We start from the raw sequence: 13,506 nt of genomic DNA, 5'->3' as shown, positions 1-13,506 counted from the left end.
AATTACATCTAGATCTAAACCGATAGTGAGTCTAAAAACTGCTTGTCTGTCGGTTCGTCTGTTCTCACCCAATGCTCCCGTGTCGTCATTGTGACAGTACATTTATTTATTTATTTTCGGAAGCAGGACAAACATAGCTTACCAGTTTGTTCCCAGTAAAGCTGCGCTGAGCTAAATGAATCCTTTTATCCCAGTCGGTGTCTCTGTCCCAGTTTCACCGAGGTAACAGCTTTGCTCCAGTCTGTTAGGTGAACTTGCTGAATTGGTTTCTTCAGAGCCAGACTCTGTCAGGCCTTGATGTTTAATTCACTATAGTGCCGTCTAGACAGCCGCGGCTCTGCCCCCATACTGACATGCCGACACTCTGGGACACACACACTCGCATATACACACTTCCCAACCACTGAAATAGGTACAGAATACCATCCATAATGCAAAGTTATTGGTCCGCTGATATATTCAGTTTATAGATCAGTATCTGAAAGACGGATGAAAGCTTTTGTATATTTGCCTGTCCCATTACGGATGATTTACATTCCGCTAATAACCTCTCCTCTAGCCTTTTTCATCTCCCCTCGCACTCCAATGAAAACAACGATTATGCAAACGGAAGCAGACGCGTAGCAAGAAAAGCCTTAAATGCAACATCAGAAACCAACAAGCAGACAAAGCACCGTCGCAGGGAGAGTGCAATTTGAAGAGCAGCTGATGGCCTTTGCTCCTCTTAGATACACAAGCTACCAGGATTAATGCATGTTGGACCTCCTTTTCATGTTTCTGTTTTTTTCTCTCTCCCTAAATTTTGTTTACTGTGCCAACTTTTATTAAAGATCCTCAAGTCAAATGTAGACGCAGCGCAACTGCAATTATTTGATAGTTGTGTTTCTCCGCTCTCGCTTTTATCCTGCCTATTTTTAAGACCGGAGCCAGCTGCCTTTTGTTGTCCTCGCTCAGAAACGGGGCAAGATATCGGGTTTGAAGCCATCAGGCGTTTCTCAGAATTATTATTTCATCTTTTATGTCCTCCTTAAGATGTTACTTTTTGGCTGTTTGTTGTTGTTTTTTTTCTTTCCCTTTCTTCAGTTGTCTTTAATTGTCTCATATTAAAAACCAGCGCACACACAAACAACAAAGAAAGCAGAAAGTAATGATTGTTGCTTTCTAAAGCTCTATCAGTAGCACTAAATCTAACAGGAACGTAGCACATTGTCAAATCTACATTGAATGTTTGAAAGATGAAGTGCTTGTGGTGTGAACATGAAGAAGTAGAAACCTCTCATATTTGTTAGTTTACATGAGCATGTGGAAATCAAAAGTTAAGATCAAACCACTTTTGGAACGGTAGCCTCACTCTTTGTTGTTCTTGTGTCGTCTGATGTGCAGGATGGGTGTCTGTGGCCTTCAGACAGCAGCTCTCGACAAGGTGCCTCGGAGGTAAGACCACCACCACACTGGGCTCTGCTTCACCTCATATATTTACAGCACCATGACGGCTGTGTGTAGAACTACGTCCACAAGGCTTCGTGGACATTCTCTGTGTGTACTGGGTTGAGCTGGATGATGTCATCTAATATTTAACATAACATGATAAACTGACACATTTATTACAGCTAAATGTATTTCATTTAAGGGCTGCACCCTTATTATTTTTTAATCTAAAGAGTCATTTTATTGATTAATTCCTGATTATTATAACAATTAATTTTGCCAAATTAAATATCTAAAAATTATCTGATTAATATTTCAATATTTTTCAATCATAGATTAATTAAAACTTTTTATGTCATAGTAAACATCCCTAAACTGGAGAATCTGTGTTTTTTACTCAAAACTACTACTTAAAACTTGGGTTGATTTCATCACTGGAGAAATATATTATATTATATATATTTGAAGTTAATCAAATGTATTTCTGCATCAGAGTGGGGCAATGGAAATAAATAAATTGACTTCCAGACTGTAACTTTAGTTAAAGACATTTACCACCAAGAGCAGAGCTGCAGAAATGATTTTCAACATTAAAATACACATGTTGATAATCCTAACATATGATGCTTTGGTGGGGATAGAAGATAAACAGGAGTCAGTGCTGACAACGCATCATGGACGAGGAGTCCTGTGTGGCTTTATGGAAAAACGATTGATTATGTATGAGTCTTTTTATTTTAGGCCTTTGCAAGTAAACACGATGACCCTTGAAACAACAACGCAGCAGAATTCTTGCATTTCTGAGTTTGTCTCTGTGGCTTCGTTTCTGTGTTGTAAACAAAAATCGACTTTTAAAGGATGTGGAAATGACTTGTATATCATAACTTGCTACAAGTAGCACATTTCACAGCTTGACATTCGGAGGCGTCGTAGAGAGAAAGTGTAGACTATAAAAACAGCAACTAAAATGAATAAAACGGCAAGAAAGGGATCCCTTTGTCTAATATTGCATTACTTGTTGTCTTACAAAAGAAGTCTTTGTCTCTTCCCAGCTCTTCTTTGTTTCTCAGTCGGCTTATTTTCTCAGCGCTCACCCTGGTATAATTGTTTTGTGGTTACAGGGATACTATCATGGGACAAAGATCCTGACATTTGCATTTCGGTTGCTTGTAAATATTTGATCATCCAGGAATTGAAGCTTGTAAGTCGCACCGGGTCTGGCACCGTGCTCCAAACAAAATCAAATTTGGCGTGTTTTCAAAGAACGGCATTCAAATGCCAGTATACTCCCTGTGACTGGTGATCTGTTTGCTTCGTGGCGTCCACGCCAGATGGAGGAGCTTACGAGTCGCGGTGGGAGGAGATGCACTGGGAAAACTAGAAACCTGGAGAACGCTCAAAGAATACCCGACAAACACAACCACATCACATGACACGCTATTGATTACTTGCGGACAAGAGTACGTTGAAAGGTTCCGCTGGCTAGAGCGTGAACCCTTTGGCAACTTTTTGTGTGTGGGCATGAGGGCAAGTTTGCACCTAAACCAGTTAGGCAAAATGTGCCCCCTGCCAGCTAAAAGCCTTGCGTGTGAACAAAAAACGGAGAAGGGAAACGGACGTGAAGGGTTGAAGGAGGGAGAAAAGAATAGACGGCAGGTGAAGGGAGGTAAAAGCAATCTCAATGTTAAAGCGCCCAGAGAAAGGAAAAGGCCACCGAGAGACAAACACGGAGGGACACGCAGCCGATGAGTGTGGGTGGCTGATAGACGCAGGGTGTGTGTGTGTGTGTGTGTGTGTGTGTGTGTGAGAGAGAGAGAGAGAGAGTGTGTGTGTGTGTGTGTGTGTGTGTGTGGCAGGGGGGTGGATGGTTTTTGGTGCGTCATTAATCAGCAACACCTCCCCTGACACTGTCTAGACAGCCGTCTGAGAGCTGCCCTGCTCTGCTGCGCTCTGCTCCCTGCATCAGCTATACACCTTTTTCTCCCCCTCTCCCTCCCTCCCTCCTCCCCCCGTCTGCCTGTCTATCTGTCTGGCTTCATTCTTTTTCCCCCTCTCTCTCTTTCTGTCTTTATCTTTCTAGCTCTCCTTCCCCTTCTTTATCACCATGGCTCTTTCTTCTTCTCCCCTTTCTGTACTCTCTGCTTATCTCAGTAGCCTTTCTTTTTAATCCTTTCAGTTCCACTTTCTCTTTCTGTCTCTCCATTTCAATTGCCCTGATCCTCTATTACCCCCCTCTCCCCTCCTCCCCAAGGGTTTTTTTTTCTCCCCACAGTCTGTTGTTCTCTCCATCCGTGCTGCCTTGTCAGTGGGGGTTGACTATTAGAGCCACAGTCGCTAATTGAAATGGCGTCCCTTTGATAATGACTTGCCACGGCAGAAATGTGTTGGATTGGACAGAAATGAAGAAATGGATCATGCACAGTCACAGTCTGAAGAGCTAATTGAGGTGAAGATCGCTGACAAAGGCTGGAGGATGAACCAGTGTCCGCTTGTAGAAGGCACTTTGGATCTTTTCTCTCATTCACTGTAATTACACGGCTGCGTCTTTAATAATGAATCGGTGACACCGGTGAGCGTTGTTGCTGCAGCAGCATTATCATTCATTGGAATCATTAAGTCCAGTTCTACTCGCAGAGAAATGTATTTTCTGAGCGCAGCCGAACAAAAGTTTTAGGTTGCAACAAAAGCTTGATTCGTTTTTCTGAAAGGTCTTTCGTGCTTTTAGATGCTAGAAAGTCCTCTTTACAAATCTATGTTATTTTGCATGAAAGGTTTGTTTTGTACAAGGAGAAAGAAACGCAGGGTGAAACGCGGTTCATCCAGACTGACTATTGAAAGGACACAAAGAGAAGGAAAAAAATCCCTCTGAGCAATGTGAATAAGAATAGAAGAAATTCGTCATTGGTAAAAGAAACTGGAAGCTTATAATCAAAATGTGTGCAGATTTAAATGGGAACAATAATGCAGCCAATAACAAGCTGGGATATTAACAGGTGCGATAAACAGCTACCCAAAATATTTAGAGCCACCATACATTTTTTAGACTGGAAGATGAATTTAATATCAAAGGATGTTTGGATAAAAAAACTAAACAAACAGTCAAGTTTGAATCTTATTATTGGGATAATTGTAAAGCTGTCTAGCTCACTATCGTGGTGAAGAAGTAAAAAATGCAGCCTAATTTAAAAAAAAATAAGTAGTATCATGTTATATAAACAGACTCACACACAATGTTGCAATTTGTAATATTTATTTATCATTTAATTATGCAGGGAGAACTGATTTATGATGACCTTATATAAGTTTGTGTTTAATTATCTCCTTTTCACTAAAAAGGATGTGTGTTACAAATATTTGTTTAACAAAATGTAAGCATGTTTTAGTGCCATTTCCAACAGATTTAAGCACGTTTTGATGATTATCGGGGATATTATGGACCGGATTGCCCCATGCCTAGTTCTAGTCTGAATTATATAATTTCTTTTGACTCTGTTCAATTCAATACAATTTATTATTGTATTATAAGTGATGGAGTCGGGATGTTACAAAAATAAAGAAAAATTTGAAGCAGAGGCATAACAAAGCAACTGCAAGACCAGGCAGCAAGTATTAAAAAAAATAAGTTTTAACCAGATGAATAATATTGCTTGGCTGGGAAATTCAAGGGCAAGTCATTGAATTATCCGTCACTGCTGACGTCATGATCTTTTCATATTGTGTTTTTTATTTGACAGAATTCTTTGGTCAACATAAAAACCTTTTTACATTTGAAGCATTTTTATGTAATATATTACAGTTGAATGCAATCCAGTTTGTTTTATACGCATGCATTTTCCATATTGTAGCATATATCAGAAAAGTGAACATCTTCCTCCCTCTCTCTCAGGTGTTATACGCTCCTCAGGCCAGGGATCGATTCACTGCTCCCTCCTTCATGCAGCGCGACCGCTTCAGTCGCTTCCAGCCCACCTACCCGTACCTGCAGCACCAGATCGACCTGCCGCCCACCATCTCGCTGTCGGACGGCGAGGAGCCCCCGCCGTACCAGGGACCCTGCACCCTGCAGCTCCGTGACCCCGAGCAGCAGATGGAGCTCAACCGCGAGTCGGTGAGGGCGCCGCCCAACCGGACCATCTACGACAGTGACTTGATCGACATGGGAGGAGGCGGGAGCCTGGGAGGGGTGGGGGGAGGAGGGGTGGGAATGGGAGGAGGCGGTCCGAGGCCGCCGAGCAGTAACTCGGGCATCAGCGCGGCCAACTCCAGCAGCCACGGGCGCATGGAGGGCCCCCCGCCAGCGTACAGCGAGGTGATGGGCCACTACCCCGGCTCAGCGTTCTTTCTACACCAGCACAGCAATAACCAGAGGGTGGGGGGGCCGGGGAGCAGGACGATCCAGCAGCAGAGCCAATCAGAAAGCACAATAGTACCTGCCAAGGCCAAGGACGGCCAACCGGAGGACCTGGTGTGAAGAAAAGGGTAGGGGGGCAGCTGGGGCCTCCCACCCCAGACTGAAAGCTGTCTCTCCTCTTCACCCCTGATCACCTGTGAGCAGTGGTCTCTCTCTCTCTCTCTCTCTCTCTCTCTCTCTCTCTCTCTCTCTCTCTCTCTCTCTCTCTCTCTCTCTCTCTCTTTCTCTTATGTCCTATCTCCACACTCCCATGCACAAATAAATATCAACCATAGCTACAACAAAACAAAGAAAGAGGAACCAAGAGTTGATTTAATTTCAGTTTCTTTCCAATGTCAGTCATTCAAACAGCTAGCACTGCTGGGGCAGGAAGTATGCACTGCGTGGAGAGTTTTTTCCCCTCTACATGAGAAAGAAACATACTGCTAGCACAGATTGAAACAATTCACTTTTTTTTTTTTTTTTTTTGTCCCACTCGGGTGACTACTCTGTCCCCGGAAAACTGAGGATGATCTTTTTTTTTTCTCTTTTGTTTCGTTTTCGGACCGGGATCTGTGCACAAAGCGAGAACTGAGAATCAAGGACTTAACAGAGAACACAACAAAACAAGAGACTCACAAACCCAAAATCTTAGTGCCAAGGTTCACGAGGAAGCAAAGCAAGGGAAGGGGGGGAGGGGGGGGGGAGGGGGGGGGGGGACTCGTTCTAACATTCAAAACACACAAAAAAAGAAAAGTTATCTAAAAGTTGCACTATCTTTTTTGTTGTAAAAGAGAAGAGGGAAATTATGCTATGTGATGATAATGATGTGTTTGTTTCTCTCTTTTTTTTTCTCTCGTAATTTTCATGAATGGACTGACTGACTGAACTTTGCCTCCAGAATTGTTTAAACAGTTGGGAGCAAAAAAAAAACAAACAAACAAAACAACAAGTATTATAAGCTTATGTCCTTCCTTTTTTGAAAACAGCAAGAAATACTCGTACCCAGCCTACAACATCTCTGTCTGCTTACACCACAGGCACAGTGAGACTTAGTAAGAGAAGAACCTTGTACTGCTCACATCTGTGAGAGAGAAATCTGCCTCGTGACCAGCCGCTGGGTGGACCAAACATTTCTTACTTCCTCTGGTGGTGTGTTACACTATTTGGAGATGGGTTCCTCAAACCAGAGTAGTTCCTAAACCCTCAGAAAGATGAGAGCTGCTTGGCAAGACCCGACATGCCCCCTACTAACAAATCTGGCCCGGTGGAATCGGGTATCAAGTTAACCAAGATTAACATGACTCCATAACAAAAGACGACATATCTTAGTGTCCATCCAGCTGCCCGGTCACAGCGGATTCTTCACTTTTTTAACTCTGTCCCGACCTCTCGGCACCTGACACTTCCTCTTTCCTGCGTCCACAATCCCCCCACCCCTACCCTGTCCTCTCCTCTCACCGCTCATCTCGACATGCACAGTTCATTCTGCCAATAGCCACACTGAACACGAACCCCGCCACCATGACAACGAAAACAAAATAAAGAAGGCTCGGCTCTCCATCTTCACGTTTCTAAAGCCACACAAAAAAAACACAAAAAAAAACAACAACCCAGGACGACACAAAGTGAAGATTCCTGTCTGCATCCGCCAGCACAGCGATCAGGTTTTAAATGAGAACTGTCTGTGGTCGAAGTCAAAGGGCTATGGGAGGGTCCTTTTTGTAAAAGAAAATCTTTTTGAAAATTGAGCCTTTTTCTCTGCTCATCGTTGCCTTCTCCTCTGCTCTTGCGCTTTCTCTGTCTCTCTATCTTGTGTTTGCATTTAACACCAGTGCCCCACCCCCAACCCACCCCCCCTCCTCTCTAACCTCCATCCCAGCTTGTTAACAGTGTCTCTGGTAATAAACACTGTTCACCCTCCCTCCATCCGTGTGCAGAAAAAGTGCGTTCAAGTGATGCAGAGTCCGCCAAGCCCTTTAAAGTGGAGACTGGAGTGGAGCCCTTGTTTGGCAGTGTGCTAGTGCAGTCCTTTCCTCCCCCTGTGTGTGTGCTTGTGTGTGTGTGTGTGTGTGTGCGTTTGTTGGTTAGACCTTTTAACAACACAAGAGAGCACCTAATGTTTCTGCAGGAGCATTGTGTGTGTGTGTGTGTGTGTGTGTGCGTGTGTGTGTGTGAGAGAGAGGTCAGTCACTGACACAGTTTGGACCACCATACACACAATACTTGTTAGTTGAATACACTTATCGTTGGTCTTTTTGTGGGATTTGATGGCAATAACAAAAGTTAAGGATATCTATTTTAATTGGCAGTGGCATTCTAAAGCAAGCACAGATTTGTTTTACTTCCTGTATGGACAAACAAGTAAGAAAAGTACTTCACATTCTTGTACACTGATTTCAAAAACCATATACTGTTACAATAAGTATATCGTAAACAGGACATACTGTTAGCATATATTATGGAATTGGGAAACGGGTATATTTGAAAGTAAATAATTTGATTCTGGATTTCTAGGGACTTGAGTCTTTCCCACTTTGAAACGTTCTCCTCTGCCGACGCTAGTTTTAGCAAGTGTGAAGTTGCATTAATGAGCGTTTGAAGGTGTCATGTCCTGCTAATGAGGCTTCACACTAAGCTGAATCTTTATTGAAACGCTCCCGTAGTCGTCGTGCACTTAAGAGCTCGAATCCGATGTCACGCTGGAGGCGGAGGGAATGTTTTTTTTGGTCCGTTTGAACAGAAGCCTTCTGATCCCGTTGGTGTGTGTTTGAATGTATGCACGTGTTCCTGGTCAGTGTCCGTCTGGCTCTACAGTTTGTTTGTACGCGTGTGTGCGTGTGTGTTACTACATCGCTGCTGCTATTGCTGTTGCTGCTACTGCTAATATTGTTGCTACTGCTGCTTCTCATGCCCCCCCCTCCCCCCCGTGTCCTCTGTCCTTCTGTCCATCCTGTCCCCTCAACTCACCCAAAACCAGGAGAGAAATCTGACCCTCTGCAGTCAAAAGCACAAGTATTGAGACAAAATGTGGTCTTGTTTACTGTAAGACCCAACATTTTCCTTTTTGTTACACACAAACCTGGTTGAGTCGGTTGTCCCAACACTTCAGCCTTTGACTGTACAGACCTGCTTCAAACCCGCATTTCTTTCCCCTTTTCCTTCCTTCTTTCTATTGTTTTCTCGCCTTGTTCTGTCTACGCAGTCATAGCTTGTAAATTGAGGATATAAAGATGAATTTTATGTTTTCTACAAGGAGGTTTGCATGTTACTATTATGTGAGTAAATAAGGTGCCTAATGTTCATGTTTGAGCAGACCACACCTCAGTCAAACTGCTGCTTGTCACCCTCACAGGGGCTTTATCCCGGGCCGACCGCCTGTCTGGCAGAATGGGACAGAAATACGAGGGAAATTAAGGCAGATATTCCACGAGTCGGCTCTTTAACTCTTGGTAGATTACAGACAATGTGATCCTGTGGCGAAGTGGACAAAAAAAAAACACATTTAGCTCAGGCTCAACGTGATATTAAGGGTTGGGGTCTGTTTGCGTCTCCAAACTGCAGCGCTGCTAGACTCTGTGTTCACAAGCAGCCAGCCTGCCTGCTTCCACTGTGCCAGACAGGAGCGGTCACTCCCGACGAAGCCACTGAAGCCGTTTCAACCAGCAATTTGACCAGCGTGTGGAGCAGACATAGGAACCCACTTGCACTCAAAAAGCTCCCACCTTTGTTGTGCCTCACTTCCAACGGTGCTTTTTTCAGTAGTCTGTCTTTCTTTGTTTGTTTGTAAGGTGCTGTATATAACTTGAATATATTATGCACATATCCTACCCAATGGGTAGAAACCACAAAAAAATGTTGTGAATAATGTAATATAATGTATAGACAATATAAGAATTTTAAGAAGGCAGCATCAAATTTGTAAATGCCTACAGTTAAAAAAACGTGCTTTGTCTTTTTTTTATGAGAAAACATGGTTTGCAAAGTATGCTTAGAATATGGTTGCAACACAAATACAAATTACTACTTATAATATTTTGCTATAAATAATAGTCTGTTATGATAAGGATGAGATAACCTCTGTATTACGGAAGTTGTTGAGAAAGGATATTATTCACTTGTTTATGGGATTCCTCATCTGCGAACAAGCTTTCACAGTGCTTGCCATCATTTGGGTACTGGCCGGTGGTTTTAGTTTCACCACAATCGACTAACAAATGTATAGTTCTATTCCATAGATCTTTTATGAAAAAGAAAAAAAACGGAAATCAAACGCACTCGTCATGCCACGACTTCAGCCGGCCTTCGGTTGAATTTCTACTCGCTTTGTAAATCGTTGAAAAAAAAAAAGAAAAAAAGCCGGAGCTATCTAGTTTGGGAGACGCGTCACACGACCACAGCACAGGAGAGCCGTCAGCACTTCCCAAACATGGAAGAAAATGTGTCTGTACTCATAGATCTTAACATTTTTAGTTCATTTCTGTAGCTGTAATTTTGTATATCTGCCAAAGCGTAACTCTGCGGAGCACACTGCTATAGGACGTTCTGGTTAAAGCATTTCAGCTCCGTTACAGGAGGAACGCTGACTTTTGACCACATCAACGTCAAACAGGAAAGAGTGTAAAACATTCAAGGAAAACTGGTCATTCCCTTCTTTTTGTTTCTTTTGTTAAAGATTGGAAAGTTTCACCAGGGTGAAATGAGTTGGGGGGGGGGGGGGAAATGCCGTTCAAACTGTCATGTAACTTTTCCTCTCTTTTACTATTATTATTATTTTTCATTTTCTACATTACAATGTTATATGTGGCACAGTATATTGAAACAAAAGTCATGTTTAACCTGCAGTCATTTATTTACAGTATGTACTGAAAATAACTCCACTGTACAATAACCGCAGAGCATGTTCATTCTTATCTATAGACAGTGTACATAGCGACGCGCCATTTTCTCTTCAAAGCACCAAATAAGTGGCAGTTGTGTAGTTTAAATTTGGAAAAGTCTCATTGTAACTTTGGTTGGAGCGCCACTCGGCCATCCTTCTTAATAGACGTTTTTCCTTCTTTTTTTTTTTTTGTTCATTTCCTGCACTAGCTTGAAAGGCTAACTGGGGCTCAGACTGATTTTTTGGTTGATCTCTCCCCCGGCAGCGCGCTCCCTCTGTCCACTTATCAGACGTCTGTACTCAACTGCTGACAACAAGTAGCCGTTTTTATCGTTCCAGATTTATAATAATAACGATGATAATAATAACAATGATAACGTCTCAAACAGTTTGGTATTCTCTCTGTCTCGACAGTTACCATAGGACTGCTTCCATCATGGGTTTTGTAACATCAGTTTGCTTTATTTACAAAAATGAATCCTCCTCGTTCCCCCCTCCCCCCTCTGTGCTAAAATCTAGATATATACGACTGTATCCAGTAACCATACAGTATATATATCTAAACGCAGAGGTAAAATTGTTGTGTATTTTTGCCTCTTTTTATTTAAGCAATTGTGATGTAATAGGTTTTAGGCCTAAGGTCTGTTATTGCAATACTTTTACAGAAAAGAAGAAAAAAAAAATCAAAAAATGTTGCTCTAAGTGCTGTTGTAGTCAAAGATTTTATGCTTGTACTTATGCTGTAGTCAAACTGCAGCGTAATGAATAAACTTTAAAAGTGATTACTCCGGTGTTCGCCCTCTATTTTTTCCCCCCTTCGTCTTCTACAGCTAATGAGGTTTTGTAATTTGATTACTGGGCGCGGTGTGAGCAGCGGTGCCACTCAGCTCTTTATCTGTCCTCACACTGATGCAGCCAAAAAACGTGAGTGGGATTTAAGGCACATCAGCAACTCCTCAGACTTGTTAGCCAGGTTTCTGCGTCGCTAGGTGATGCAGGTTGAGGGCTGATGCACCAAAACACTGTCTGAGTTGGTTAATTGGTTAACTGTCACGCTACGAAGGCAAGGCGGTTTAATTGAATTAAGTTAAGAGGTTGCTCTACAATTTGAATCTCTTCAAATAAGCATGTTGACTACAGGAAGTTCTTAAAACAACGTGTAACACTTGATAGGACTTATAGAAAAATGGTCCCAGATGTGTACAGTAGAACAGAAGAAATCAAATGAAACACTTTGCTTTCCACGTGGGATCTAAAAGGGTCGGCTTTGGCTGACATGAGGCACTCTAGCTTTGTTTCTTTTTCAGGCATTTCTCTATTACTCGGCACCAACAGGCTCTTCAGACAAAAAGAGTTTCCCATTTCCTTTGTGAACCCTATTTAGGAGTCTGAAACTACTAGAAATGACCGTTTCTATAATATGCAACACTCCCAACTCATCCAGCTTGATCAGTGGTTCAGCGCTTCAAACTATAACACTCGATGTCCCCGTTTGTGTCAGTTTTGCCAAAATAACATTTCGCGCTCACAGGAAACAAGATGGTTAGGTGTTGGCAACAAAATGACTTGTATTTAGGAAAAGGCTGTGATTTGGGCTAAAATAAGTTCTACCAGGCAGCAACCTCTGATTGTGAAAAGTGAAACCAATGCAGAAGTGCCTTAAACTTGCATTCTCTCTACTGGCCATCAGGGGGCAAAAATAATTTTTGATTGCATGTAAGAAAATAAAGCTCCAAAAACACTGAATCCTCATTTCCCATCATGCAACTCAATGGCGTTTTTTGTTAGACCGTCTCTGCCACGTAAATAAAGCACAGCGTTCAAACTGCCTGCATCCAGTTTGTAACAAAGGCCTTCTGTTAAACATTATCCAAGCCCGGTCTGAGATCACCCTGATGACATCATCACAGGTATTTTCTCTTAGACTGGAGGAAACCCCTCCACACTCCACGCTACTGGAGAAATCAAACAACTGTTTTCAAGTGCTTTGTATGTGAGAAATCTGCGGCGTGTGCCTTTAATTAAATCAAACGCCTGCTGTGAAGTAAAAAACTTTCCTCAGAGGACCAGAGAAATAGGAACTGACCCACTTGTGCTGTGTGTTCGTCTAGCAGCTGCCACATCACCAGTTCTGGCTCACATTTAAAAAAAAGATTTGCAAACAGATACAATATTTCCCTTCTTTGACGTGTTGGAAGGAGTGTGAGCTTCAGCTGAGGTGTTAAAACATCACAGGTCAGATCCAGGTCACGTTAAAAAAATCCCCCTCTTCCAACGCTGATGTCTTTTTGCAAAAGAGTCATTGGCAAAGATCCTCTTGAGTCCGGAGCAAATGACTCACTCAGACCAGTAAAGTAATGAAATGTATTAAACACAAGTTCCTGTATATCCCAGCAGCACGACCCGTTTATTTATAGACAGAGCCCATCTGGCAAATTGTCATAACATTCACAGGAGTGAAACAAAGCTAATGTTCAAAGCACTTAGCCTCACTTACAAGTGCAGAGGGAGGCTGGGCCCCGGGTCCCGGGCCCCCGCCTCCTGTCCTCTCTGTGAACCTGCTGCTGCACAACGCTGCGAGGAGCACAAACGCCCTGAAACTCTTCACATATCTTACTGACTCACTTTCTTCTGACTACACACACACACACACACACACACACACACATCAGCTGCTGTCTGTTCAGAGATGAGACATAGACGATGAATAGAAGATGAGGAGGATGAAACTGCTTTCTGGTATTTCACTTCCAGATTTAACCAGGAAGCTGACTAGATGTCACTCTTGTCTGGGGAACTGGTTTAA

The 13,506-nt window shown here is 42.7% G+C and overlaps 1 protein-coding gene across 2 annotated transcripts in view; it reads left to right on the top strand.

Annotated features, from left to right (window-relative positions):
• Window positions 1-11,482, top strand: part of LOC311024244 (low-density lipoprotein receptor class A domain-containing protein 4-like) — a 117,716-nt gene extending 106,234 nt beyond the window's left edge. For both annotated transcript variants that reach the window (XM_084026564.1, XM_084026565.1), the window contains 2 exons: window positions 1,384-1,434; window positions 5,315-11,482. In XM_084026564.1, the coding sequence (XP_083882690.1) occupies window positions 1,384-1,434; window positions 5,315-5,899 (636 nt within the window). In that variant the 3' untranslated portion in view covers window positions 5,900-11,482. The remainder of the gene's footprint in view (window positions 1-1,383; window positions 1,435-5,314) is intronic.
• Window positions 11,483-13,506: the final 2,024 nt, after the last annotated feature.

The sequence above is a fragment of the Eutrigla gurnardus genome (assembly GCF_963514095.1).
Source record: "Eutrigla gurnardus genome assembly, chromosome: 14".
NCBI classification, from domain to species: domain Eukaryota; kingdom Metazoa; phylum Chordata; class Actinopteri; order Perciformes; family Triglidae; genus Eutrigla; species Eutrigla gurnardus.
Note: the sequence above shows the minus strand (reverse complement) of the source record. Positions and strands in the feature narration are given on the sequence as shown.